Here is a 26,111-nt window from a genome sequence, read left to right on the forward strand (position 1 = left end):
TGCCGCCGGCTGCTCGATGGCAGCTCGGCCCCAGCTGCGGAGCGGCACCTGACGGGGTCCCGGGCTGACCCACGCGGGCTGCGCTCCTCGCAGCAGCGCGGGGCGGACAAACTTTCCCTCACGGCCCCGGCCCGCGGCAGCGGAGGGCGCTGGGGGAGTGGCTGCGGGCCCGGCGCCGCCGGAGCCAGGGCGCTGCTGGCAGACGACCTCGCGCGCGTTACCTCAGCCGGGCGGTGGCCGGGGCCGTGCCGGAGCCACCGCACCACGGCGCTGACCGGCACCTCCTCCTGCAGCAGCAGCTCCAAAACCGCCGCCATTCCCGGCCCCGCTCCCGCCGAGCACGCGCACAACCCGCGCCGGGGGCGGGCCCGGCGTGTCCCCCCTTCCCGCGGGGGCGGCGCCGAGCGGGGATTCCCGCCGGGGAGGCGGGCGGGGGCCGCGCCCCCTCCCCATGTCAACACGCGGGGCACGGGGCGCCTGCGCCGGTCCGTGCGCGTCTTTTCCTCTCATGCGCGGTATTTCCTTCCCCAGCAGGGCTCGGGGCCCGGCCTAGCGGCGGCGGCACCCGCGAACCGGGGTGCAGGGAAGGGCAGCGGCGTCCCCACCCCCGCCCCCCCATCCCGCGGCTCTCCTCCCGCCCGCCCTCCCGCCGACACCCGCGGCGGAGGATGGCCGAGGACTCGCCGAAAAGGCGCAAGGCGAATTTCAACGAGGCGGAGACGGAGGTGCTGATCGAGCAGGTGCTGAAGCACGAGCAGCTGCTGTTCGCGGCGGGACCCGGCCGCGCCTCCGCGGGCCAGAAGCGGAAGGTGTGGGAACTGATCCGGCACAAGGTGAACCCCGTTGCCGCCTGCCCCCGCGACGTGGAGGACCTGAAGAAGCGCTGGCGGGACCTGAAGCGCCGCGACCGCAGCAAGCTGTGCCGCCTCTCGCAGGGCTGCGGGCCGCCCGCGTCCCCCGCCCTCGGCCTCCTCCTGGCCCCCGAGGAGCTGCCGCCCTCCGCCGCGCCGCCCGCCCGCCGCCAGCGCCGCGCCTACGGCTCCCTGCTGCCCGCCGAGGCCGTGCCCATCGTGGGCGGCATCGACACGCTGGAGCTGCCCGGCGCCGTCGTGGGGGACATGGGTGAGTGCGGGAGCGACCCCCGCGGCAGCCCCGGTCTGCGGGGGAGCGGCGCTGCGTGCGCGCCGGGGCCGCGGGGACCGGCCCCGCAGGAAGGCTCTGGTTCGGAGCTTTGGAAAGGCAAACGTATATGGACGCACACAGAACTGTGAGGCTTCGTGCTCTAGGTCATAAAAGTGCCTGAGAGCAGCACCCAAGAGTAAAAACCACGTCTTGTAGCAGATGCTGCCCTTCCACGAGGCGTTAGACCTGGCCACCGATCTTCACTGTTGCAGTAATTATTCTTGCAAATGTAAAAAGCCATGGCAGCACGCAGGTCCAGCCAGTACAAAGTGCTGCGAGCACAATAACTTTGTACGTGCTGGAGATAATGTCCTAGCGTGCTGGAATACCAAGGGATTCTTGCAATCACAATGTTTCAGCAATGCTCTTACTGTTTTACTGCGTGCACGATAGAGCATGAAACGAGCTTGCAGTGAACTTTGTCTCTGGGTTCCTAAAGTTTGGCTTCTGTGGTGGTAAGGGAGCTGTAGTATGCAGATAGATACATGGTCAGCTGGTGAATGCCACCTATTGATGTAATTTGTATCCTAAAACCATCAAAGATAACATAGAATGAGTTTAAAAGTCTTGTTTCAAGGACTAACGTTAGTGCTTAGTGGATGAGAAAATATATCACCACTGAGGTTATGAAGTTTCTCATGTGCTTTGCTTTGCTTTTCTTCCCCCCACCCCCCTTCTAGGGTTTAATGGCAGTCCTGGCCCATCTCATCAATCCAGTCTTGAGCAGATGAACCTCAAAGAAGAAATAGTAGTGAAGGTGGTAGAGCCAGAAGAAAGCTCTGAGGACATGGTAGCGGTTCCACCTAGTCAAGAACTGCCTTTTCTGGGGACATCAAGTGGTGGTTCCTCTGGGAAAGTAAAAGCCAAAACAAAAGGCAGGTCCCAGGCAGACCAAAATGAAATGACTGAAGAGGACCTACTGCAGATTCAGCAGACCCAAATACAGGTGATCCAGTCTGGCTTTGACAGTGTCAACCACAATCTTCAGCTGCTGCAGCAAGGCATGCAAGATCTGAGTAACAGCATCAGCATCATGGCACATACACTTGTTGCTATCAAGAACGTCTATGTGAAAAACAACACTGGCCCAACCACACATGCTACTGCATCTACTCAGACCACAGCTGGGTACCTGAGCCCAGGATCCCCCCAGCTCTCCCCTGCTAAGGACAGAGCTAGAGCACAGGTGGCTGGAAGCAGCAGCAGAAGCAGCAGCTGCAGCTCCAGCTCCATGTCACAAGAACCAGGTCCTTCTGAGTTTCCTAGGCCCCCCCTGAGAACCATTAAGAAAGAACATCCAAATGGCTGCTACTACTTCTGCTTTGCAGATGTGTGAAAACTTGAGTATACATAAGAAGATTGTATTGTTGGGTGCTGATGTATGTTCTGCTCCGGCCTGTGACTTTGAAAGGAGCGAAGTGGACTTGCCTCCCATGTTTTTCCCAGTGGGAAACATTCTGCTATAGGTGGCATTAAACACTAATTACCAGTATCCAGTTAACTCTGTTGCAGTTGGCTAATAAATGTCTTTTCTTTATCCTCTTACTCTCTTAAAAATCCAAACATTTATTTTGACCAAGATTTTTGTCTGTATCATCCCTTATTTAATGTCACCTTGTGAAAAATAAAAGGCATGAGAGTGAGGTAAAAAAGTAACATTATGGTTACTACCACCACTACATTATGGCTCCTACCATCAGGAGTTATTTTACACAAGTTACTTGGTTCTTGGATTAAACAAACCTCAGAAATAGCTGGGTTTTTTTTCAGTACTTCCCTTTTCTAATAGTTATAATGTTTGCTTGGTTGTTTAATTTTTTTAAGTCTGAGCTGTTCAAGGCATCACAGGAGGAGTTGGAGATAATTGCTTATTCTAGGAATGGTCTAGGACTGAGGCATTCTGAGGCATTCATGAGTATCCTCAGAATTCATTGTTCAACGTGGCTGTTGTTTATTCCTGGCTTGTCAAATGCACCTTCTCTTCAGAGACATTGTGTTTACTGCGCTGGCAGGGTCTTTTTTTGTCACATGGTTAAAGCAGAGAAATACAGAAGAATGAGGAATGGATGAGTGATGCCCGTTTCTGACATATAGGTTATATATAGGCTGTATCTTCATCTCATTTTGTAAGTCTTATGGAATCAGTACCACAGTATTATAAATACAGAGAACAAAAAGCTTTGTATTGTTTTACATGATATGGAAGTTAGATTTGCTGTTGAATTACAGGAGGCCAGGGCTCACTTCATTCCAGACAAATGCTCCTGCACAGGTTAGGAAGATTTCATTATCATTTCCTTCCTTGTAACTATAACCAAGGAAGAAGAAAGATGAGCAAAATGTAACCTGGTGTCAACTCTGAAACAAGCAAAAATCATTTTATCTTCATGCCAAAAAGAAACGCCATTTTGCATTTAGATAAGGAAAACTACTGTCACTGGCACTATTTTGTGTTTCAGGCTTATACATTAGAGCCACTCTACTTCGCACAATTCAGAGGTAGCAGAGTGCAATGTTCTTATATCTGGTGTCTGTACCAGAGGGTAAACAAAAACATTCCCCCCTGAAATTTTGTCCAATGACTTGAAAAATCATACAGGTTCTCTTCTTAAGCATTTATCAGCAACATTTTAAAAAGTTCTACAGATAACAGATTGCCTATAGCAATGACTAGCTGCTTCTAGTGTTACAGTCAATTTGCAAAAGCAAATTCTTCTTCAGGATGAAGAATTCTGCAGGATTTTAGCAAATCCTTCTGCAGGAACATAGAAAACACAATTATCATAGAGAATCACAATTTAATTCCTCTCCTAGAGGCCTAAGAATATGTCATAGCATAAGGTATGCCACTTCTGCAATCAGCTTTGACTGAACACCACTGTATGAAAACGTACTTAATTTCTGCCCTTACACCATTTTGATGTACTAAATTAACTCACCTGCACTTCAAAAACTGCTGCCTACTGAAATGTGAATACGGGGTAATCAGTTGTTAGTAAGTGTTTCCCATCAGTATCACAGATGGAGTAAAATACGCAAATATCTCACAAAAATGAAATGTATGCATGTACAGCACAATGTTAATTGGTATTAATGCCTTGAAGAAGAGAAAGTTCTCTTTTCCAAGTTTACCTTAAAAAAAGATGGTACGGGTGATAGGTATTAAGAAATTGCTGAATTTAAGAATGGCGAATAATTGATCCTTCTAAATTAGAATTTTGTGTCTATGTTGTTAAAAGCTTTCCAAATTAACCTGTTGGAAGCATTATTTCTCTCCCATCAGCACAGATGGACTCTTGCACGGTTTTCTGTATTTTGTTTTCAAGGACAAAGAAGCTAATTCATGCTACCATGACATTCTAGGTAGAATAGCAAATACAATCTACCTGGTCCTTCTGGGCAGCAGTATGAGCTTGTTCAGATTGCAGCTGGAAGTTCTTACCTGTCTTTCTTTTGATGTTTCAATTCTTTTTTGCAACTGTTAATTCTTGAATTTCACGTACTACAGCATTTCTTGGGAGAGTTGACTTGTGTCTGCTTTCTCATGTTTCAATACTGATTTACGTGAGAGGCAACTACTGTGTGAGTAGAGAAGTGCAGCAGGATCCTGTGAGCAGAATGGGCAGATTTGATCTCGTGTATGAATGAAAACAAGCCAGGCAATGCTAAAAGACACTGTGGTGGTCAGACAAGAACCAGACCTCAACATCAGATCTCAGCATGTTTGTTCTGATCTTGTTTCTTCCTCTGTGTTTCAGTTGTACCACTAAAATACTGTACCACTAAAATAGTGGAGCCAGATCAAAATCACTCTTCCACTTCTGATACATTCTAGATTTACATATTTTAAACAAAGAAGGAAACTGAGCTACCTCTCATTACTACAGAGTGGGCAAAATTGTTATTTTCATCTTCCAATTAATACAGTTGGTTTATATTTCTTTACACACCCTTTCTATCATCAAATGATGGTTGTATTAGGAGCACTGAAATCACATGCTCCATCCAGAAGCCATGCCATTAAGTTTCTGGCAGCTCTTAAGAGACAGTGAAACATAATTTTCTTGGACTGTTACTGAGTAAATGAATTCCCAATTTGTTTCCTCTCCTGTGAAGCTGTCTAGGCTATTTGTATTAATGGCAAGAACTAATGACCTGGTCATAAAGCTTACTGAAAATACTGCCAATGATTTGAACAGAGGCAGAGCTGGCTTTAAATTTGCCTGAATGGATGGCATAACAGAGGTAATACTGAAAAAGAAATCCAGGGAATTTTCTGGAATCTTCTGGACTTCTCTAAAAAACTTGTCCCGCTGTGCAAAGTGCAGACTGTTTTCTGGTAGCATAGGACTAAGACATTCAGGCACACAAACCACAAATATAAATTGTGATGATTTTTACACTCTACTTATGCTTAGTGTTACTAGAAAGAGAAATAAAAGGGTCTTGGAAGAAACTAGAGCAACACTAACATTGTATCCTCACACTGCATTTTCCCCATAGCACTCAGATTCAGTAACAACTTGCATTCATTCATTTCTCTGCTATTTGCTGCTTAAGTTTATTGCACAGAGGGAGACAAGTCTCCTCAAGACACTGTAAAAGCTCAGTGAGTACATCCAGACAGCCGATTATCCCCAAAAGAGGTCAATTATAATAGTGACCTCTGATTAAATAAAAAACTACAAATTTGAAGGGAAAAATGCTGTCAGCAGCTGGCTTTTCAGGACCACCATACTGTTACTTAAATTGACCTGATCTGCTGTGCCAATCATTTATTGTTTAGATGAATAGAGACAGAAGGGGTAAGAACAAATTGAAAGGTTTCTGAGGGGACCCATTTGGATTTTTCTGTTATTAATATACAACACATGAACCTACTAAATCAGTTTAACTTCCATTGACTCAATCATTTCAATTTGCAATATGAACATGTGATCCATGTTGCAGTAGTACCCAACACATGCTTGCTTTTTACTTTCTTGAAACAGAGAAAAAAAATAATCAATGCCAAAGCACTTTATCCATTGAAATTACAGGGTTACAATAGTAAAGAACACTGAAAAACATGTCAGCCAAAGCTTTATAAGTTAATGAGTCATTATTCAAACACAATCAAGAATTGAAGTTTTGCATGCTGAATGAATATTTTATTTAGAACCAGTTTATAAAAATAAAATACAAAATAATTTGAAAACAAAACTTAAACATTGTACAAAGCCTTGATATGGTACAAATGAGAAAATAAATAATTACAACTTTATGTACAAATGACCATTACAAGGGCATTAACTCTTTATGCTCTTGAGTGCCTGAGCAAACTTAAATGAAAAGAATGGCTTAGAAGATTTCCAAGGAGGGGAAGAGAACTGCAATTACTGAGCAAGAGAATTTGAAGGACTCAACATTTGTCTTCCTCAATGGTAAAAAACAATCTTGGAACTACTTTCCACTTAATTTAATCATGCTGCAGCTTTACTATTGAGTACTAGATTTCTTATGGGGTGACAGCAATGTATTTTTAATTAATTCACAATTTCATTCTTTGTGGTATTTCCCAGAGATTTTAGATTAGCAGCCATTGATTGGCCACTTCAAAAAGTCAGTACTAGTCTGAAGGCATTGCTGGTGATTTCCTTAGTTTACTAGTTTGGATATTCATAGGAACGCATTTGAAAACTGGCATCTCTTAGCACAAGCACTCAACTTGAGTCTGGGCTGACTCTAGAGAAAGAAAGTTAAAAGTCTGGGAAGAATTTCCAATCTTGCTTTCTATGCAATGAAAGTAAAGAGGATGCAGAGAATGCTGCTTGGCAACAAATCCAGATCTCCAGTCAGAGAAAACAGATGTGAAATTGCCAAAAAAATCCAAAAATCCTACTCCACTTTGTGTCCAACCTGTACAACCGTGCCTGCCATGCAGCAGATAATGGTTTTAAAAGGATCTGAAGCCAGGCAGACCAAACTAATTACACTGCATCTCTTGGAGCAAGCTGTTCTGCTGTTACCATAGGCCCTTTACATAAAAGGTCAAAGGTCAAGTGATCTCAAAACAAACATCAAATTTATTCCAGCTGAATTCCTACAGACACGTGTGGATGATCAGGACCTTACATGATTAGCCCACTTGTGGTGTTGTTTTGAAAGAAACCACATTATACTCTTGGCCAAAGCTTGAGAAAGAATGTATTATCATCAATGGAGAGTAAAATCAGCCTACCTTTGCAAACCTGTATAGCAAGTGTCATTGCAAAGTTAATGCATCAGTCTTTGAAACAATGGACTCCTGTACATTTTTCCTTAGAAAACCCAACCAAACAAAAAAACACTCTTGAAAGACACATATTTAAAAGCCTGATTATTTAAACCACAGGAAAACAAGCGATAAAAACTTTTTGGCATTTGACAATATCTTAAGATAATTCCTGACAATTATTATATAATCCAGGCTGACTTTATGTAATTTCTCTTTCACAAATATTATGTGTAGGGAAAAGGAAGACTGGCTTCAAGCAGACAGGTGAGGTATTCTTATGTGAGGTGCATGTTTATGCGATTTGATTAGCTAAGAAATGCATGACCTACACCAGTGTATTGCATGTAGTCAAAACATTGAACCTCACTCCCTTTTACCAGCATTCCTGGTAACCAAAAATTGTACTAATTACAACCAAAGACATTCAAGCCAAAAGCGAAACAGCAAAGAAACCCCATCAGTTCACTGCCTACTTGATTAGGAGTTGAATAAAAATATTATGTCCTTTTCTATAAATTTCAGAAAGAGGAATCATAGAATCATCAAGGTTGGAAAACACCCCCAAGATCCAAGTTCAACTGCTAACCTAGCACTGCCATGCTCACCATCCAATACCCAAAGCTTTTACCAGTTGAAGAGAGGAATCATGGATAAACATCAAGGCCTTTATCCAGCCAACAGTTCTCTGACCATTCCCAAAAGTGGGAAAGCATACAGAGAATGCATCACAGGAATCTTGGTGTTTACCTAAGCGGACCCTGACTCACTAAAATGACAAGACAGACATGGCTCTTGTCACCTCACAACATCAGTCCTGCTTAAAAAAATCCACATATTACAGGCCTTATAATGAGAAAGACTTTAACTCTGAGCTCTCTTTTATTTTCCTATTCCTTTTCAGAAGACTACTCTCTCATTTAAGATATATATAAAAATTGGAGGCACATATAATTTGTTTTCCATTAGGCCCTTTTAAGAAATTGGAATAATCACATTCTTCTTACCAGAATTTAAGTGTCTTAGTGTTCCATAAAAATGTTCAATTCATTACGGAAAAATTCTGTTTACAGGAAATAGACAGTACTGTAAATCTGGCTTTATCTACATTCTCATCAAAGAGAAAAAGAAAAAAAATATTTAGAAGCATTACAGTCAACCATTGCATAAATGCTACTGCAATAAGGACTTACAGGAGTTTTGCCCAAGTAGGACTATAGGATCAGGCCTTGTAATATGAAAAAGACACAGAATCAGAATTAGGGCATAGGGACATTGCAGTAGATGAAAAGCAGACCAGAGTAAAAGCAAAACAGGTCTTGGCTCACTCTGGCAAATGAATTCCAGTGAACAGGATGGAATAGCTGAGACTCTTCCTATCTATATGTATATACACACATATATATGTATGTATATATATATTTCTATATAATATACAGTATCTATATAAGTGTATATGTAGATACACTTATGTACAAATGTGTATTTATATATATATATAAAATCAAAATTGTGTGTCTTGCCAGCAATACTTAATACCATAATACTACAAATCGTAGATGGTAGAGCTCCAGCAAGTCTTTTTCAGATGAAAAATATTTCAAGCTATTTTTAAATATATAGGACCAAATCCTCTCTTATACATCAAGACTGTTTAGTGAGGTATGCAAAAAAGCTTGATCTCAAACATGCAGACTTCAAGGTAAGAATATGCCCAGATTTCCCAAGACAGGGTGTGGCTGGTGGCTGTAATGAATGCCTTGTGTCACTCTGCAGGGGTTTGCCTCCTGTATAATTATGTATAACGAGCAGTTACGATCTCATCTTGCTCCTGCCTTTGAGCAGTGAAATTCTCTACACTTATCAATCCTGCTCAAGAGTAGATAGGTACTTAGCATCATACAAGTTGCCAGCATTGCTCTACTGTATCACACTTTCTATTACTCTAGCAGGGTTTTACCTAAATAGTAAATGGCATTTGTAATTAATAAAGAGGTTAATTAATATTGATTTTTGAGATTGAAACTTAGATTGATTTTACCATGCAATATTGTAGCACAAAAGTCTGTGTGAAATGTTTGGTGATTTCAAGTTCTATTTTAGTTTAAAGGCTTCATGCCTCAGTTTCTCTAAAAAATGCTCCAAAGTGCTGGCCACAACACAGAATACACCATAAAGAGGAAATGAGTGTGCAGCATCTGCACCTGCTACATGTCATGGCTCCATTGCACTGCTCTCCAAAGAAATGGAGGCTTGAAGAAGACAAAGCAACAGCTCCTTGAATTTTATTATTTCCCAGCTAATATTCCTATATAAGCTGCTGTGTGCTATGCAGAGTAACTGTAGCCATTTTGTACAATGGAGAAAAAATCTTCCCCGTCCCTGAAAATGTGTTGCAGATAACCTGCCATAAACCATTTACACACTCTGCACAAGGGCCACACACATGTACATTGGTGGTTTTCTGCAGAGCCAGTTCCACATTCAAATACTGAAGCTTACAACGTCCTTAATGATTATATAGGCCCTCTAGAAATATTAAGCTAATATTTATGTATGAGTTGATCAGCTGACCATTACTTAATAACATTAACTGGTTGCTATGTTAGACTATAGTAAGCAATTCTGTAAACTTTTGGGAGGAGGGTATCAAGCAACAAAAAACTTAAGAAGAGCAGGTACTTCAAGCTAAGTTACTCACAATTGCTCTTCCATTCACATCTTCATGATTTTCTCCTTAGATTCTTTTGCATCTACAGCAAAAAAACAACTGGGAGTATACAGTCCTTTTAACTTTTTCATCACCAAAAGAAGCCTGTGTCATCAATCACAATTGATTTCTCTTTTTCTTTTTGGCATAGGTTACTATTTTTACATTGGCAAGTAGTTCAAGTACAAGTGAATTTCTACAGCATTGGTTTATTTTACATAGTAATGTCTAACAATGGACAAGCCTGTACTTTGAAGACAACATAAAATAGGTGTTATATGCTCTCTCACCTGTAAAGCAGTTACCATTTCTGGATTCTGTTACACTAGAGAGAAAATTTAAACACCTCAACTTCAGCATTTTCAGGCAAGGATGCATAAAGTTAGTACTTATGAAAACTGACAATGTAATGTAGGAATAAACTTACATGATGATAATAAATGCTTTCCAGAAATAAGGAAAAATAATCATAGGCTGCCACACCACCTTAACAAATAATTCCAGCAAGTGCCCAGGACAAAAACATCACAATGTAACCAAATTCTTTTTTATGGTATACCATACAGAAACATGTAGAAAACAGGAAGGAAAAGATGGAATTTGTTGTTGTCACATTCATCCATTAGGTATTCATAGACTGTCACTGTTCTTATATGACAAGTATTCACAATTAAGAACTCACATTATGAAATAAAAATGAGTAAAACCTATTTGTAGTAAAAAATAAAAATACCTTTTGAGTCTTTGTTCTTGTTCCATATGCAAATGTACACATGAAATTAGAAATTAAAAAAAAACAAACAAGCTGCAAGACAAAACATTGGCTGGTTGAGAAATCAGCAGTCCTTCAATTTTGTACCAAGGTATAAAGGCTATTAGAATTTGTGCATTCCAGATTTTTTTTGCCAGGGGTGCAGGGGCGAATAGAAGAGGTAAGTATATGGGAACTAACAGAATGGGAACTATATTATTTGTAGTCCATAAATTACAAATGAAAAATGAGAAAGAATGAGTTTATATAAGCATATACATATATGTATATATAAATATTTATATTATATAATTTACCATGAGGACATGCAATTATTGGTATAGCACCTATTATACAATATAATACAAAGGAATAGGACTTTCCAATGGTACAGTTTCTTCAGAAAAAGCAGGTATACCCTACCTATTGCATTCATCTGTAGTGCTTGAAACCTGAATGAAATTAAGGTTCCACACTGTGCTACATTACATATGGGAAACAATATACATAGTCATAGTAAGAAAAGAAAAAAATCAACATAGTCTGACAAAGCAAGTGAAATTCAGTGCAGCTCTAGGGCAGCTTTAATGCAGCATTAGAATGTGTTAGCTCAGAGACAAAATATTCCCTTTTTAATCCAAAGGTATTCATTTGGCAGAGGTTAAATAAAAAAGCACAGATGCTGGCTGGAGAGGCATATGACTACAGCAAGCAGATCAGTAACTGACAAGTGTCCTACGCATCCAGAGTCCCCACAACAGGAATCATTAGGGAGGAGAACTGGCTGCATCTTTCCCGGCCTTGTGTTCTTGTGTGTCCCTGTTCTGACCCACTACACTTTTCTGAATATAGCAAAAGGTGCCACAACTTTCATTCCCTACAGAGTTCCTGCAGAGCACAAGATGTTACTAAATAACTACCTAACAAAGTTGGAGGAATTAAACACATGGACTTTACTGAGAGTCAACAAAGCTTGGCTATCAAAAACGCATTTAGGAAACAGAATGACAAGAATCCAATATAAAAAATATTTCAGATTTCTTTCCATATATTTTGCTTTCATGATTAGTATTCTTACCTAGATTTTGTAAGGGTTTTAAGCATATTTCCATCACCCTTAACCTATAAAGCTCACAAAGTAGACAATCTCCTCATCTCTGTTTCATCTTTCATGATTTTAGAAAACAAATGACCAAGAAACCAAATCTTGATTGGTAATCATCTCTGCATTGTAAGATCTGGGGTTCAAGTGATCCATAACTAATGGAAAAACAAAAGTCAGCAACAACAAAGGTTCTTTTTCAGTTGAATTAAGGGGGTAAAGAAAGGTTCTTATTTTCTAACTTACACTGCATTTTACTGTAAATCTGCAACATCCAGTGAAGTGCATACATCTACTCCTTTCTCTCATTTCCTAGGAAGGAATGCTTTTCCTAATCCTACCAAATGTGGTTTGAAGAACCCCGCTATGACTCCCAATACACTGTATGATATAGAACTGAAAATCAGCTTCTTGGATCCTAATTACTGCTAAACAAATTTCTAAATAGTTTTGGTACAAAAACATCTTGTCAATTGTTCATTTCTTTAATTTCATCAGTATCAAGAAGGGGTAAGGTATATGATACTTAGGTAAAAAATCTGTGCCATGATAGAGGACAAAATGAGCACTCAGTGACTCAGAGGTGAGTGCAGCTCAAAATCAAAGAAATTTATAAGGTAGAAATATCATCTTCTAAACTGTGTGCTTTTTTAAAACTGCAAACAAATGCTTGAGCAGCACTTATCTCCCAAGTGGTGACGTCATTTTGGGAATAACTGTTTCTTACATACTCCTTGAGTATGCAGGGCCTTAAATAATTAGGCCAAATCTTCTAACTAGGGAAACTAAACACATCAAGATTAATACCATTTTAAAACACTCACCTTCAAGATACTTTCTCACTCTAAATACATTGCACCTCTTTGACTACCCAGTCATTTTTATCCTGGTCTCTACTTCCCATCTTTTGGATCTGCTTGCTGCCTGCTCTAAGGCAAAGCCTGGCCACTTATTTACACAGAATGCTTTCTCATGAATAGTTTACAATGGCTACTTTCTTTAAAATGTGCAGATTCAACACCTTTTTTTAATATACTTTTTTGATTATTTTTTTAAATACACAGTACACAGACACAACATGCATCAAATTTAGGAGGAGACTTTATACCTGTCAAGGCCCAATTCCTATCTGCTAAGCTTAGTAGTTGATTTGCTCTTTCCTGTGGAAGTCTTAGTGTTTGGGGAATGGTGGAAAGAACTGCCAGATCCTTTCAGACCATTCTTGCTTGTTTTGTTGCAGCAGTGCTCTTGTTGGCAGGACCTCCTAGAAGATGAGGAGCCTGAATGGCTAGGAGGTGATTTACTCCTCCCAAAATGTGGGGATGAACTCCTCTGATCATGATGGGATCTCCCAGCCCGGGATGGAGAAGAACTGGCAGTACGGGGTAAAGAAGAGCTCCTAGGGGAGGCACTGGGACTGCGGCGGGGGATGACGGGGCTCTTGGGTGGTGTTTTTGGACTATGTGGAGATCCCGGACTCTTACACTGGGTAGAACTCCTTGGTCTTTGAGATCCATTCTGTAGGATTTGAGCCAGACGAGAGATAAGATCTGAGTCCGAGCTGCTACTGCCTAGGACTCTGTATCTGCGCAACCTTAAGAAGAAATGAAGAAATATTATTTCTATTTCCACCTATTTCCACCTATTCACTAAAATTCAAATAAAAACTGTTTCACTAGAAACTAAAGAGGAGCTTGCATTGCTGAACAGATATCTGGAGCTCTATTTTTCCATTAGGTAGAAATGTTTGGATCTAGGTTTTGGCTTCTGTGTTGTTCAGCTCAACACAGTATTTATATTTACATAAACTCACCCACATAAACAGCCTCAGTATTTATAGGATAACTGAAATTTCCTGGTGGTATTGGAAGAAGTGCACTGAAGAGCAGTGCTTATTGCCATTGCTTCAGAGGGATACATCCTGTGCACCACCAGTACACTCCCATACAATTTTAAGGGATGACAAGTCCCACTGCAACTTCCTTCAAAGGATTTTGCACGACTGTATCAAAATCATCCTTATCTTTGGAATGTAGACACTGATGAAACTAGGTTGTGGTTGTCTGCATATAGATGGGGCAAAGAGGTGGTCTTCTAAAATTCACTCTGCCCTCCTTTAGTTAGATGCTTTACTTAGACATGATCTGAGCATAGCTAATTGACTCAACGCTGATGACTGGAATTTTCAAATATTTACAATGTCTACATTAAGAACAGGAAAATTTTCAAGGGGGCTGAATATAACAGCTCCTAAAAATTTCAATGGGTTTGCAAATAACCAGCAGGTCTGGAAAAGTGACCTCACTTTAAAAAAATGTGTAAAGATTTAATTACAGATTGTCAGGTTTCAAAATATTGAATACACATCTATTGATGTATTAGTTTTAACAGTGAACCAGGCTCTTTCTTGTGTAACAGCTTCTCCTCAATCATTCTCCAACAATGTAAGGTTTCTCAGAGAATTGAAGCTCAGCATGTTTTAAAAAATTAGTTAAAGGATGGAACTTCTACAGGGTTACATCCTGCACAGTAACTGCAGTCTAATCCATTTCCAATCTGAAAATCTATTTCTATTTTCTCTGCATTACCTAGCTTCAACCCCAGGTCTAGTAGGCGGTTTTCCTGGTGGTGGCCGAGGAAAGAACTGAGCTGAACTTGAACTGGTGACTTGATCAGTGGTTGCCCAAGACACCGGCCTTGGAATCTTGCTTTTTCTGGACTGAGGGCTGCTTGGAGACAAAGAGCTATCTTCATTCTGCTTACTGAAATGAGAGTCCAGTGTCAATCTAGAAAATGAAGCTAAGACATCATCCTCAGAAAACGGTACTGGAGCAGCAGCCGTTTTTTCCTCCAGTGACTTATCAGAGGCACTTGAGAGGTCACCAAGGAAAGATTTGAGCTGTCTCTTTTCCATAAGTAATTTGACCAAGTCTGTCTGATGGGCCTTTTTAAGAAGAAGCTTTTCCTTTGCAGAAACAGAAGAGGAATCTGACATTGAGTCTATCTCTTGTGCTAAAACTGGGATTCGACTCTGCCTGAATACAAAAGAAGTTTTAACCGAGTCCTTCTTAGATCGATAAGAATTCTCATTTTCTGAAATGCAGTGGAATAACTCTCCATTTCTGGGGGCATTTTTCTCTTTTTTATTCTCCTGCTGCAAAAAAGTAGTAAGGGCCACTTGGTGGCATTTCAAGTCTTGGCTATGGACTTCTTCCTTATCAGAATGAAAACCATTTTCCTGAACAGTTGCTATTTTGCTTGCCTGTCTATTGACATGTGCATTATTAAGTCTTGAGGGAGACAATTCTGATGTTTTCGGTGCTATTGACTTCAGAACCTCATCTTGATTTGGCACCAAACAGACAGGCCTTGACTTTGATTCTTGAGCTGCCTCAGTACTTGTTAGAGGTTCCTCCTCTGCAGATTTTGAGTTTCCTGGCAAAGAATTTTGTTCTTTGCTTAGCATTTCAACGGCATCCTCAGAAACCACTGGGAGGCCTTCTTCCTCAGCCTCCTCCGCAGGAATCTTTCCAAGTTCTTTCTCTTCCTGTATCCCATTGTGTTCAGATAGATCCTTCTGGTCACAGTCCAGGACATCAACAGATTCTTTGACAAGTCCTTCCCTGCCAAGCACGTCTTGGTTAATATTAAGCATCAAATCTGGTCTGCTGGCACTAGCTGGAAGTGCATCCTCTGTCCCAACCAAACCTGGCAAACCTTCCTTTGGAGAGGAAAGTTCCACAGTGTGTTCCACAGACTGACCATCCTGCTCTCTTCTCTCTAGCTGATGGCCATAGTGAAAGCTCTCTGAAGCAGATTGTGTGGATGCCACTGAAGGTCTGGGTATTGTTATCTGTATTGGAAAATTTAAAAAAAAGGTAAGAAATTAGGGAATGTTCTAAAAGTAACATACTTTAAATAGCAGCTTTGGTTCCACGTCTTCAAGATACATTATATAATGATTCCTATGAATCACAATTTTCAAATAATACCTAACTTCATAATGTCATGTAGATAATTAGGAAAAAAAATAGTCTATCAACCTAAAACAGAAATATGTAACATATAAAAACAAGCATAATGTCAGTAAAATATGTTGCTGATAGTAAATAAACCCCCTGGAAATGAGATCCAACCAAACGGGCAGATTTTTGTTTACTTTATTTGCTATTATTTATTTATTTTTATTTACCTTCGTTTGATTATTCTTTGATTTACATTTGCATATAAATGTAAAATCCTTAACAAGTACACAGCAATATTTTTAGACAAATACAGAAGACAAAAAACACATTGATGTTTAGATTCAGAATCTGGATGGAGTAAGTTGGTGTATGAATCTGACACAATCTGGACTCAACAGGAAGTGGAAACTGGAGTCCGAGTTTGGTTAAAAACACTTTCTCGATGCACAACTGCTAGAAGACACAACTAGTGAAGTGTTGCTAGGATTATGCTATGTTACAATACAGAATTTACTTACAGATTTTGTTACAGAAATTGTATATGGTGCTGAGCTTACTGGGCTTGTGCAAGAGCTAGTACATTGGTACTACAGGCAATAAAAACCGAAGAAAACAGAAAAGGGAAAAAAAAAGAAAAAACAACCAAAAAAACAGAGAGACTGGCAGCAAGAGTCTATCTTTTGTCTTCTTTATAATTTGTTTTTAAGTTTGGGCCAATACAGTGCTCCATGTTTGCTGAATTAAAATGGTACATTGAGCAAACTTCTGAAGTTACTCAGTTTTGGCAAAACAGTCCTCCTTGTCTCCTCTTACTCTCAGTCTGGATTCTTTCATCTTAAAGAAACACTATTTCTCTCTTGAGACAGTGAAGTGTTTCTTAGTTTAAAAGACTTCTTTTGAGAGAATCCAAGAACATCAGTTCAGCTAGAACTGATAGATTCTAGAACTAGCTAGATCTAGGAAATGGATTTTTTTTTTAAAAAGCACCTTTCCATGATTAGATAATTTAGTACCTAAATCTCAAGTGTTAAAAACAGTTTAGCAAGAACTCTGCACAGAAAGGAAAATGGATCAAACTGGAGGGAAAAAAATAAGAAAAAGGGTTTATGAAACAGGGCAGCTGTTCCATAGGTTTTCATACATATGTAGGAACTTGCCCTAAGACAATACATCTCCAGGTAACCTTAACTGAACGACTTGCTTTCATATGACAAAGGAACTTATTTTGGCCTGTCAGATAAAAATCATCAGCTCATTTACAAATTCTCATCTACAAGCTGGGTAAAAGCGGGTTCAGGAAAATTTAATGCAGTGCTTGGAAGAGCAGGTTCAAATTTTGGAGAGATCACTTGGGCATTTGCTGTCCACTGAGCTCTGTCTTTAGCTTGTTTCAATACCTTGTTCTCTAGGGCTGCAGATGCATCTCAAAAGTAAGGACATGTAAAATTTTTCCTTTTCCAAACTTTTCACTTAATAAGCTAGTCTATTTGCCAATTCAAATAACTCAGGATTAAAACACCAGAGTTGTCTTCCACATAGCTGAAGGATGACTTCCCTTAGAATAGCATGATCCTGGTAAGCCCACAACTTACAGAGGTGAGACAACCTTAGGGATTTGCTTTCAGGAGGATATTTATTTGATACATTTCCAGAAGAACTGCAACTGCATTTAAATCCTCCTTTGCTCAAATTTGTTGACATGAAAACTCTCTTTTCCTTGGGATACTTCTCTCACATGTTAATTCTTTGCTAGAAGTAAGCAGGTCTGATATGAAGTTAATTTACATTTTTCAACAGCCTTTATATCCTTTGCCACATCTGGAGAGAGAATTTTCTAGACTTTCAGGCACATCTTGATTTAACCCTTACATTTGAGAAAGAGGAGATTAGGCTTGTTGAACCACCTATAATCAAACAGGCAGGAGCTATTTGCGAAAAAAAAAACCCACTGAACAAATGGAAAAAAGAAAAGGATATTGGACTAAGTATCAATAAAGACCCAGTACTACTGAGCAATTCATAGTTTCAGAAATGGCTTTTTGAACACTTATATCACTTTCTGGATTTGTATTCACTAACAAACAAATGGTTGATTTCTCACATAGTCAATACATCTCTTACTAGTCTTCTCAAAGAACAAGAACTGGATTATATCCTTGCTGAGCTTGCCATTTTATTATTTTATGGGTAACCATAAATGATCCTCATATTTTTATTTCTTGTGCTACTATATACACTCTTATCCTATGCAAACTTTTATGTTTAATCATGTCAGTTATCGAAAACACTAAACCTGAGGAACAAAGATTACAATTCATCTAAGAAGTAAAATATGGGGAATACAACTTAAAATCCTACCTTTCGGTTCACTATGATATCTAGTTTATAACACTGTTTATTGCAATTCCCATACTTCAACAGGTGTTATATGATATAACACATCACTAAAAATGTCTAAGAAAATATAGGGAACAATGAGTTTGAGACTCTCCTTTCACTTCAAGTATTTGAATTAAATTAACCACATAGTCTTGAATCTTTTGGCCTTTCCTAAATAATTTCCAAATTCCTTTCTGTTTTCTCAAATTCACACTTGAACTAAGATGAGAAATTATCCTGAAAGATAATTTCTTCAAGAAATTCTGTGTGACAGTTAGTGGAATGTCAAGAAGGAAAAAGAGCAAAACAACAACAAAAGGATGTCTCAGACATCCTTTATGACATCTGGTAAACTTTCCTCCTTTTAAACCTTTGTCAGGCTGCAATAGTGATATGCTTGCATGAATGCCTCTGTGTACATATACAGGTGTATATATACATACATGCATATATATATATATATATATATATATATATATATATATCCAGCTATATGTATATATACATATACAGCTAATTGTAGAGGAATGAAATACTGACTTTAGGTCTGCAAAGTTGCTAAGTCTGAAAGACATAAAGGTGTGAATATGGATTATTGTACAATATCAGCAATAGCTTCTTCCTTCCACTCATGATGTCTGATACTTCTGCATGTCAAGTGCTGTCAGGACTTCAGGCCTCTTAGAAAAATGGTGTACAGATTTGTTTCCTGATAATCCTTTCATTATTTGTAATTTCTCATATTAATATGCCATCATTATATTACTGGACATTCTGAAGATACTTCACCTAATCAGTTTACTCTTTAGAACATCTTTCCTACTTAGTAAACCTCGAAGCATTTCTTTGTATCCAGGAGAATAAACTCCATGTATCCTTTCTCTTTTCCCTGCTTCTTTTTCACCCATGGTAGCCAGCAGGAATACAACCAATGTTAGCACGAGTCTGCAACTTTGACAAGACCAAAAAATCTCCCTAAATCTTTCCAGTTCATCAGCTTCCTCGTCATGAGTTTTGTTTACTTACATCCCTTAACTTCTATTTCCTTGCACAACATTATGCCTCTGCAAAGAAATTTGAACTGCAGATTGCATGGAAGTGCCAAGGGTATATAGGTGCAGCGTCCTGTAATTAACTGAGTGCCATTCTCACACGAGTAAACCACTGCTGTGCTTTACATCTTGGGAGACAGCTCACAGCTTCCTGCTCAAAATACACCTACTTCGCAAAATACTCCATTCCTATCACTCCTACTGACTTTCTAGAGTGTAATCCTATTGTAACCCTTACATTCCATCCCCAGATTAAGTTTACAGCAGGGAAGTTAAAGACAATTAATTACACATTTACTAAAGTGTATTGGCTGCTTCTACAAATAGACTAATATGGACATAAACAGGAGAAGTACATGGCTGTAATTCAGTGTTATGGAACATCAGACTAGAGATTATTGTAAATTTTGTTACTGAATCCCTTTCAACAGCCCCATATATATAGTACAGCAAGCGCTGCAGGCATTTGTAGGAACTGCTGGTCCCCAGGACACTCTATTTTTTTGGTAAAAGCTCACATGTGGCAGTCCCTAATCCTAGACTAAACAGAAGTAACATATGAAGATTTTTTATATCTGAAAAGAGGCACATGTTGCTCTCCACAGCTTTTCAGATATGTTATTTCTTCTATATTAATTTTGGCATTGATTTACATGGATGTTGTGAGAAATGGGAAGAGGTTGGAATAAGATGCAGAGCTATAAATGTACAACTCTGTTTCCAAATTTTCTAATGTGATAGGTAGCTTTTGAGGATAAAGAACATTGAGATCTGCATGTACAGTCTTTCTGTAAGGCTTATTAGCCATGGACTGACTTCTGAATTCTTTCAACATCTTCCATTTTCAGTTATTCCTACACCACTTACCAGATAAAATAAGATTTTGTTGTTGTTCTAATATAAAAACTGTATCCTCAAATAACCAATAGGACAAATATTGATTGCTCTGAAAATAGTATCTTTAATTGCTTTTAGAGAATGACTGTGACTGTTAATAAGTGGCTAATTAGTTTGGTAACATGACTAAAACAAGTACTCATTCAATTTGAAACTACTTCTATATAATAAGCAGTATAAACCAGTTGAAGAACACTCCTGAAATTTACTGCTAAAATGGAAAGCAGAGGCACTTACAGACTATTACTTCATAACACACAGTACTTCTGTGATACTGCTATTAATATGGTCAGTATTGTAGTATTTTTCTTGAGTTCCACATAAATGGTTCATTTCAAACAAAAAAGAACATTAATTTGCCTTAATGCACATTCAGAGGTGTGAAGTTTTTTTCTCTGTAATTACACTTGCACTAGAATCATATGTGAATTTAATAATAGAAGAAAAATATTTTAAGAAATAAAGACGTCTAAATTAAAAATTATCTTGTGGATGATACTATAGACAGTATGTACACTTATTTACCGGCACAATATTAATTAGATTAATTAAAACTTCATTACATGAGAAAGAATCATTAGTCATTATGTCCTGAACTTTAACTATCTATTTATTTCAAGATGATTATAGCATGAAGTGTTGTCATGGAAACAATTATTGACCCCAGAGTTAATAAACTCGCCATGGGAAATCCCACAGACCACTTAGCTTTCCTGAAACATCTTCACTTATTTTATGCTAATGAAATTATGATGTTAGAAAAATGTAATAAATCACACATGTTTTGTGTAGGATTGGCATTTTAAAAGAATAATTTATAAAAGAAAAACTAAAACTTCAAGGACAGACAAGAATAGCTGAGATCTGTGATTTCCAATTTTGGGAATCTTAAAAGCACTGCTGATGCCAGAAAACACAAACATTTAAAACAATTATAACTTTTTATATATTTGGGGTTTTTTGACTCAATGTATGTGGATGCTATTACCAAGTCAAATTCATTGTCCAGACCTTCATGACTTTTCTGTTGCATCTAGTAGAGAAACCTGCAGAAGCAGAATGGCCAAGAATGGTTCTATCACTAGAAATGGAAATGTTCCCTACAGCAACACACTATTTGGAAAAAATTAAGTCATTCATGCTGACTGCTTGTCCTCAACTCTTAATCACTTAATTTACAACTTGGAAAGTTCCCATTGGAAGAATTTAACATGCTGTACTACTTAATTCTTCTTTACACCAAAAGCAGATGTGAAAAAAGTATGCCTGAAGAATTTCCTTCAGACAAAACACTGCCCCAAAAAGGCAGCATTTAGGTTTCTATGTATCAGATATTTCCTTTGACACTTGGATAAAAGTAACAAATAAAAATTTTCACTTGTCTGCATCAGAAAAATAGTGCATAGAATAGCATTCTTCTAGAAACTTCATTATCAATATAAAATCTAGTTGCTTAAAAGAATGTAAGCCAAGCTAAAAATTATAGATAAATTAACAACTATTAATTACCCTTTCATGAATGAGATGGTAAAACATCTGTACATTTTTCCTACTTAATAAAATCAAATCTACTGTGTATGAAACAGTTCTAGAAGCTACAAACTGGACTAACTCCTTGAATTTCTGCCTTGATTAAAACAGGAAAGAACCTAACTTAAACCTCATGCTGACTCAACATAGTTTCCATCAGGATAGGTAACAAGAGGCATACAAATTCTGTAAAATCTGAAATTAGAACCTTTTTTCTACAAACTATGGCTTTAACCACGGCAGCAGCAAAAATACAGACTCACTGAACAGAGAAAACCTTTTCCCCCATTTCTTTCAAGAACACATCTATTTGATAACTTGCCATGCCTTGAAAATGAAGACCAGAAGAGGATTTCTGGACAAATGTATCCCTTCATGACATTTTAAATAAACCAGAGTGTTAACTAGCTGAGTTTTATAGTAATCCTACCATACATGCCAAGTTAACACGACTGACAAATTTGAAAAGAACACTTTGGGGTTTTGTTTGTTTATTTGTGGTTTCAAAAGGGATTATTAAATGTGAAAACCAATGTAAATTTCATTCTCTTGCAATTGCAGAATAGTGAAACCTGCTAGAATTAGTTAATTAAGAAAAGCAAAATTTACAACAATTATGTGCACTCCTGGCCCACAAACTTGAAATGCCTAAAGTAAAAAAAAAAATAAATTATAAGGGATATGCATTCTTTCTCTAAATAACCCTTGAACATGTCAAGAAGTCTTACCTTATTCTTCCATAGGTCCCTGAATTCCAGTGAGAAGCTTAAAATTAAGGTAAATTTTTCATCTCAGATCAGTATATTATTTCTCATCTCACATGCAAATATGAAAGTGATGGCTTGCATCTCCATAGATTCTTGTGTGGGAAGATTTTAGAGCATTTTTTAACTAATTATATAAGTATATAATTACAAAATATTTTTCAAATTTTCCAATAAGGTAGAAATTTGAGAAATTTATTATAAATTGTCTATATTTATTATTATAAATTCTCTTTATTTATTATAAAGATAAAATATTTGTATAAGTGCCAACTAATTCTAATTGCTTAACCTGAGAAACACAAATTATCCTTCCCTAGCAAAATGCATAACCATAAAATAATTAAATTTAAATTAGCCTCCCTTACATATGTAATTAAGCACACTGAAGAAAGAAAATACACCTGAATGACAGACAAAACTGGAGTCCACCTTTGTTAAGGGCTGTATCATATTGTAGAGCAGCCAGTTTAGAAATATTCTATATTGCTGCAGTGGCTAGAAGAGGTGTTCACTATCTTATTGCAAAATTCAAGCTGAGAAACCAGAGATAAAAATCTGAGGTCACTGATTCTGATTGTTTCTTAAGACACAGCTACACATTTAGCACTACAGCTACTTAAGCAGTATCTTCACACACAGAGCTGGCCAGTAGCAGCTGCACTCACATCACCTTTACCTTTAACCTCACACAACACCCGATGCAGCTCTCTAAATGAGCAGACAACTCACCTGGTTGAAAAATTCACAGAAAGAAAGAAAAAGGTTAGGTTTCAAGAGGATTTGCTGTACAATTTGACCATGCTCTAGGTGAGAAGGATACTAATAGCACTCCAGATACACTCTTCATACCCAAGTACAACGAATTCATCTGGTTTTTTATGAGCTGTAATGCTACCACACTCTTTTCTTTATGCTGTGAGTTGAATAACTAAGGAGAGCTGAAGCAAAACACTCCAATTCTCTTCCATTATTTATGTATGGCAAGACAGGAGTCCTCTATTGAACAAATATAGCCTCTCTGCACTAGTGAGCAGAGAACAGAGATTTTTATGACCTCCTCTATCTGATACCAAAGTACAGGAAGATAGGTTAGAGTTCCTGAACCCTCATTCATCAAAAATCTGTAAAGAAAGTCACTTTGCTTGATTTCAGAAACAAATGTATCATTTCTTATTTTTTAATACATGAAACTAAATTCAACAGTACAGATCCCTGACCTCTGCAATTCATTAGTTATGAATGCTGAACCAAATTGCAGACACAGGAAAGATGTGAGAATATATTCGGTACCAAATATTTATACAGACTAACATAAATGACATTAAAATTCTTTTAAGTATTTAAAATGTGTCAAAAAAGAAGGACTTGCAAAAGTTTTTGAATTTTTCAGTTGAGCCATGAAGTACATGAGGCTTTCATTGTAGGAATGAACTAAACAATTATGTTCTTGTTTTTTCCATAGGAAATGACAAACTTGAAATTGGTAACACATTTAGGACTTTCAAATCATAGCTCAAAAAGCAATGCAGAGTCAAGCACTTACCAGGTAAGAGGAAAGAAGAGGCTTAATGCTTACTCCACCAAGCAGCACCACCTGGCACAATGCCAGGTCTTCTTCACATGACAGAGTATATCACTTTGCAGTCATTATTAATATTGCAGGTGTATTTATTTTTTGGGTACTAAGGAAGCCAGAGAAGACCCTCTGTGCCAACTTGCTAACTTGCTTTTTCTGAGCATTGTGCACATTTCACTAAGTCTGCTAATTACACCTGCAATAGATTCTGATTGAAAAACTTAAATCATAGCTACAGACCAAAAAAAAACAAAAACAAAAACATAATTTTGCATCCTAGGTACAAACCAATGCCAAAAAGTCCTGAAGCTTAACTCATAATGACTCAATTTCTCTTAGGTCCTCTGTCCTAGTCAATACATCAGCCATCATGAAGAATGTTACTGTTTCTTTCTATACATCAAGCACAGAAATATAGATTGTTTTATATTCAGCTGAAAAACAGTCAGGGGTTTGACTTGTTAGCACACATCAATGATCCCATGGAATTTTGGAAGTAACTAAGGTTGATGGATTACTTTTAATATCAACACACCTGTTCATTCTTCACACCATCTGTAATATAGAACTATACTGAAAAATACACTGGCAATCAAAGGCAACACAAAATATGATCCAAATGAAATATTAATGGTAAAATGATGATGATATGTTAGTCTTATGCATTAATGCTATATCATACTGCTTTACCCAACAATGCAAACTCCTGCTACTTAGCAAATCTCAACATTTTTGTGACTAATACAAAAATTACTTCAATTATGATTGCAAGCCTTCATCTTCCATATTGAAATGAAACTGGAAATACAAAACTATAAAAAGCCCCATTTCTCTACTGACATTTTTCATTACCTGTGACCCCTATCAATTGCCATCTTTATTTTATATACTGTAGGCAGGGGAAAATTAATTATTTGCTAATAATAAAAACTATCTATTTCTATTGAATTTGATGATCCCTTTTGGTCACATTAAAATAGTTTAGGATAGTCCAAATTTCAATATGTGCTCCCAATTTGAAATTCAGCTGGTACTGTGATTATAGAAACCCATTATCCTTAGTTTTAAATAAAGAAAAAATAAATAAAAATCTATATTTCATAACCCCATCTCTTTTCAAGCGAAAATCTCTGAGGAAGTGAATCTGTTTTCCAGAACATCCAGAGATGCTCTGTGCTCCAGATCTTAACCTGAATAAACAACTCTTTAAATACTCCTCTCTTCTAAGTGGGACAAAGTATCTTCCTCACAGAGCATTCCCAACTCTATTCCTGGAAAAGATCCATTCTTACTCCCCAGCTTGATCCTTCAAAACATTTTTTAGATGCTGTGTATAGCAGTATGATTAGCATCTGCCTGCTACTAGACTGCACAGAGTGACTGAAAATGTTAAACTTTGCAGATGACTGCTACAATGCAGTCACTTCTATGAAGACAAGGCTTATTCACCTGCTCAGGTTGTGCTTTTGAGATGCGAATGACAGGGGGGAACTTGTTGCCACAGGGAATGACAGGAAGCTGCCTACGACCAGTTGAGCAGGAGGAAGAGGAGTGGCTCTCAGCTGACTGACTCCTTGGTAAAGCAGCCTCCCTCAGAGGGTCCAAGTGGATGGATAGATAGGCTATAGGGCTCATGGTGCGGAGGATGGGACTTGAAATTCTCGGAGTGGAGAAATGCAGCATATGACATGAGTTGAGCTGTGAGAACAATATGGCGGGGAAGAAAATAAGGTTGAATATATTTTAATAATTCTTGTTTGTCTTGCCTTTATGCATTCCCTCAAAAACCATATTCACAACTCACTAAGAGGCTGAAAGTTCATAATTTAAGAGGTGTCTTAAATCTAATCTTCACATTTTCCATCATCTATTTTCAAAAATCCAATATCAAAATCAAGAATAATCGTAATTTCTCTAGCTGGCCTCTTCATTCACTCAGTCTTATAA

The 26,111-nt window shown here is 38.4% G+C and overlaps 3 protein-coding genes across 4 annotated transcripts in view; 1 reads left to right on the plus strand and 2 right to left on the minus strand.

The window, feature by feature from the left end:
- Positions 1 to 347, minus strand: part of CDAN1 (codanin 1) — a 31,526-nt gene extending 31,179 nt beyond the window's left edge. Inside the window, exon 1 of the mRNA XM_033515348.1 lies at positions 222 to 347. Coding sequence (XP_033371239.1) covers positions 222 to 317 — 96 coding nt within the window. The 5' untranslated portion in view covers positions 318 to 347. The remainder of the gene's footprint in view (positions 1 to 221) is intronic.
- Positions 348 to 616: 269 nt separating this feature from the next.
- On the plus strand, positions 617 to 3,359 carry LOC107205637. The gene is made up of 2 exons (XM_015630259.3): positions 617 to 1,122; positions 1,863 to 3,359. Exons 1-2 carry the CDS (start codon positions 669 to 671, stop codon positions 2,516 to 2,518), a joined length of 1,110 nt encoding a protein of 369 aa, XP_015485745.1. The 5' UTR covers positions 617 to 668; the 3' UTR covers positions 2,519 to 3,359.
- Positions 3,360 to 7,350: 3,991 nt separating this feature from the next.
- Positions 7,351 to 26,111, minus strand: part of TTBK2 (tau tubulin kinase 2) — a 59,244-nt gene continuing 40,483 nt past the window's right edge. Inside the window, exons 13-15 of one of the 2 annotated variants that reach the window (XM_015630256.2) lie at positions 25,614 to 25,862; positions 14,587 to 15,851; positions 7,351 to 13,592 (exon numbers count right to left, since the gene is read on the minus strand). In XM_015630256.2, coding sequence (XP_015485742.1) covers positions 13,124 to 13,592; positions 14,587 to 15,851; positions 25,614 to 25,862 — 1,983 coding nt within the window. In that variant the 3' untranslated portion in view covers positions 7,351 to 13,123. The remainder of the gene's footprint in view (positions 13,593 to 14,586; positions 15,852 to 25,613; positions 25,863 to 26,111) is intronic. The other variant, XM_015630257.2, reaches the window with a different exon arrangement.

This window comes from Parus major, chromosome 5 (assembly GCF_001522545.3).
Source record: "Parus major isolate Abel chromosome 5, Parus_major1.1, whole genome shotgun sequence".
NCBI classification, from domain to species: domain Eukaryota; kingdom Metazoa; phylum Chordata; class Aves; order Passeriformes; family Paridae; genus Parus; species Parus major.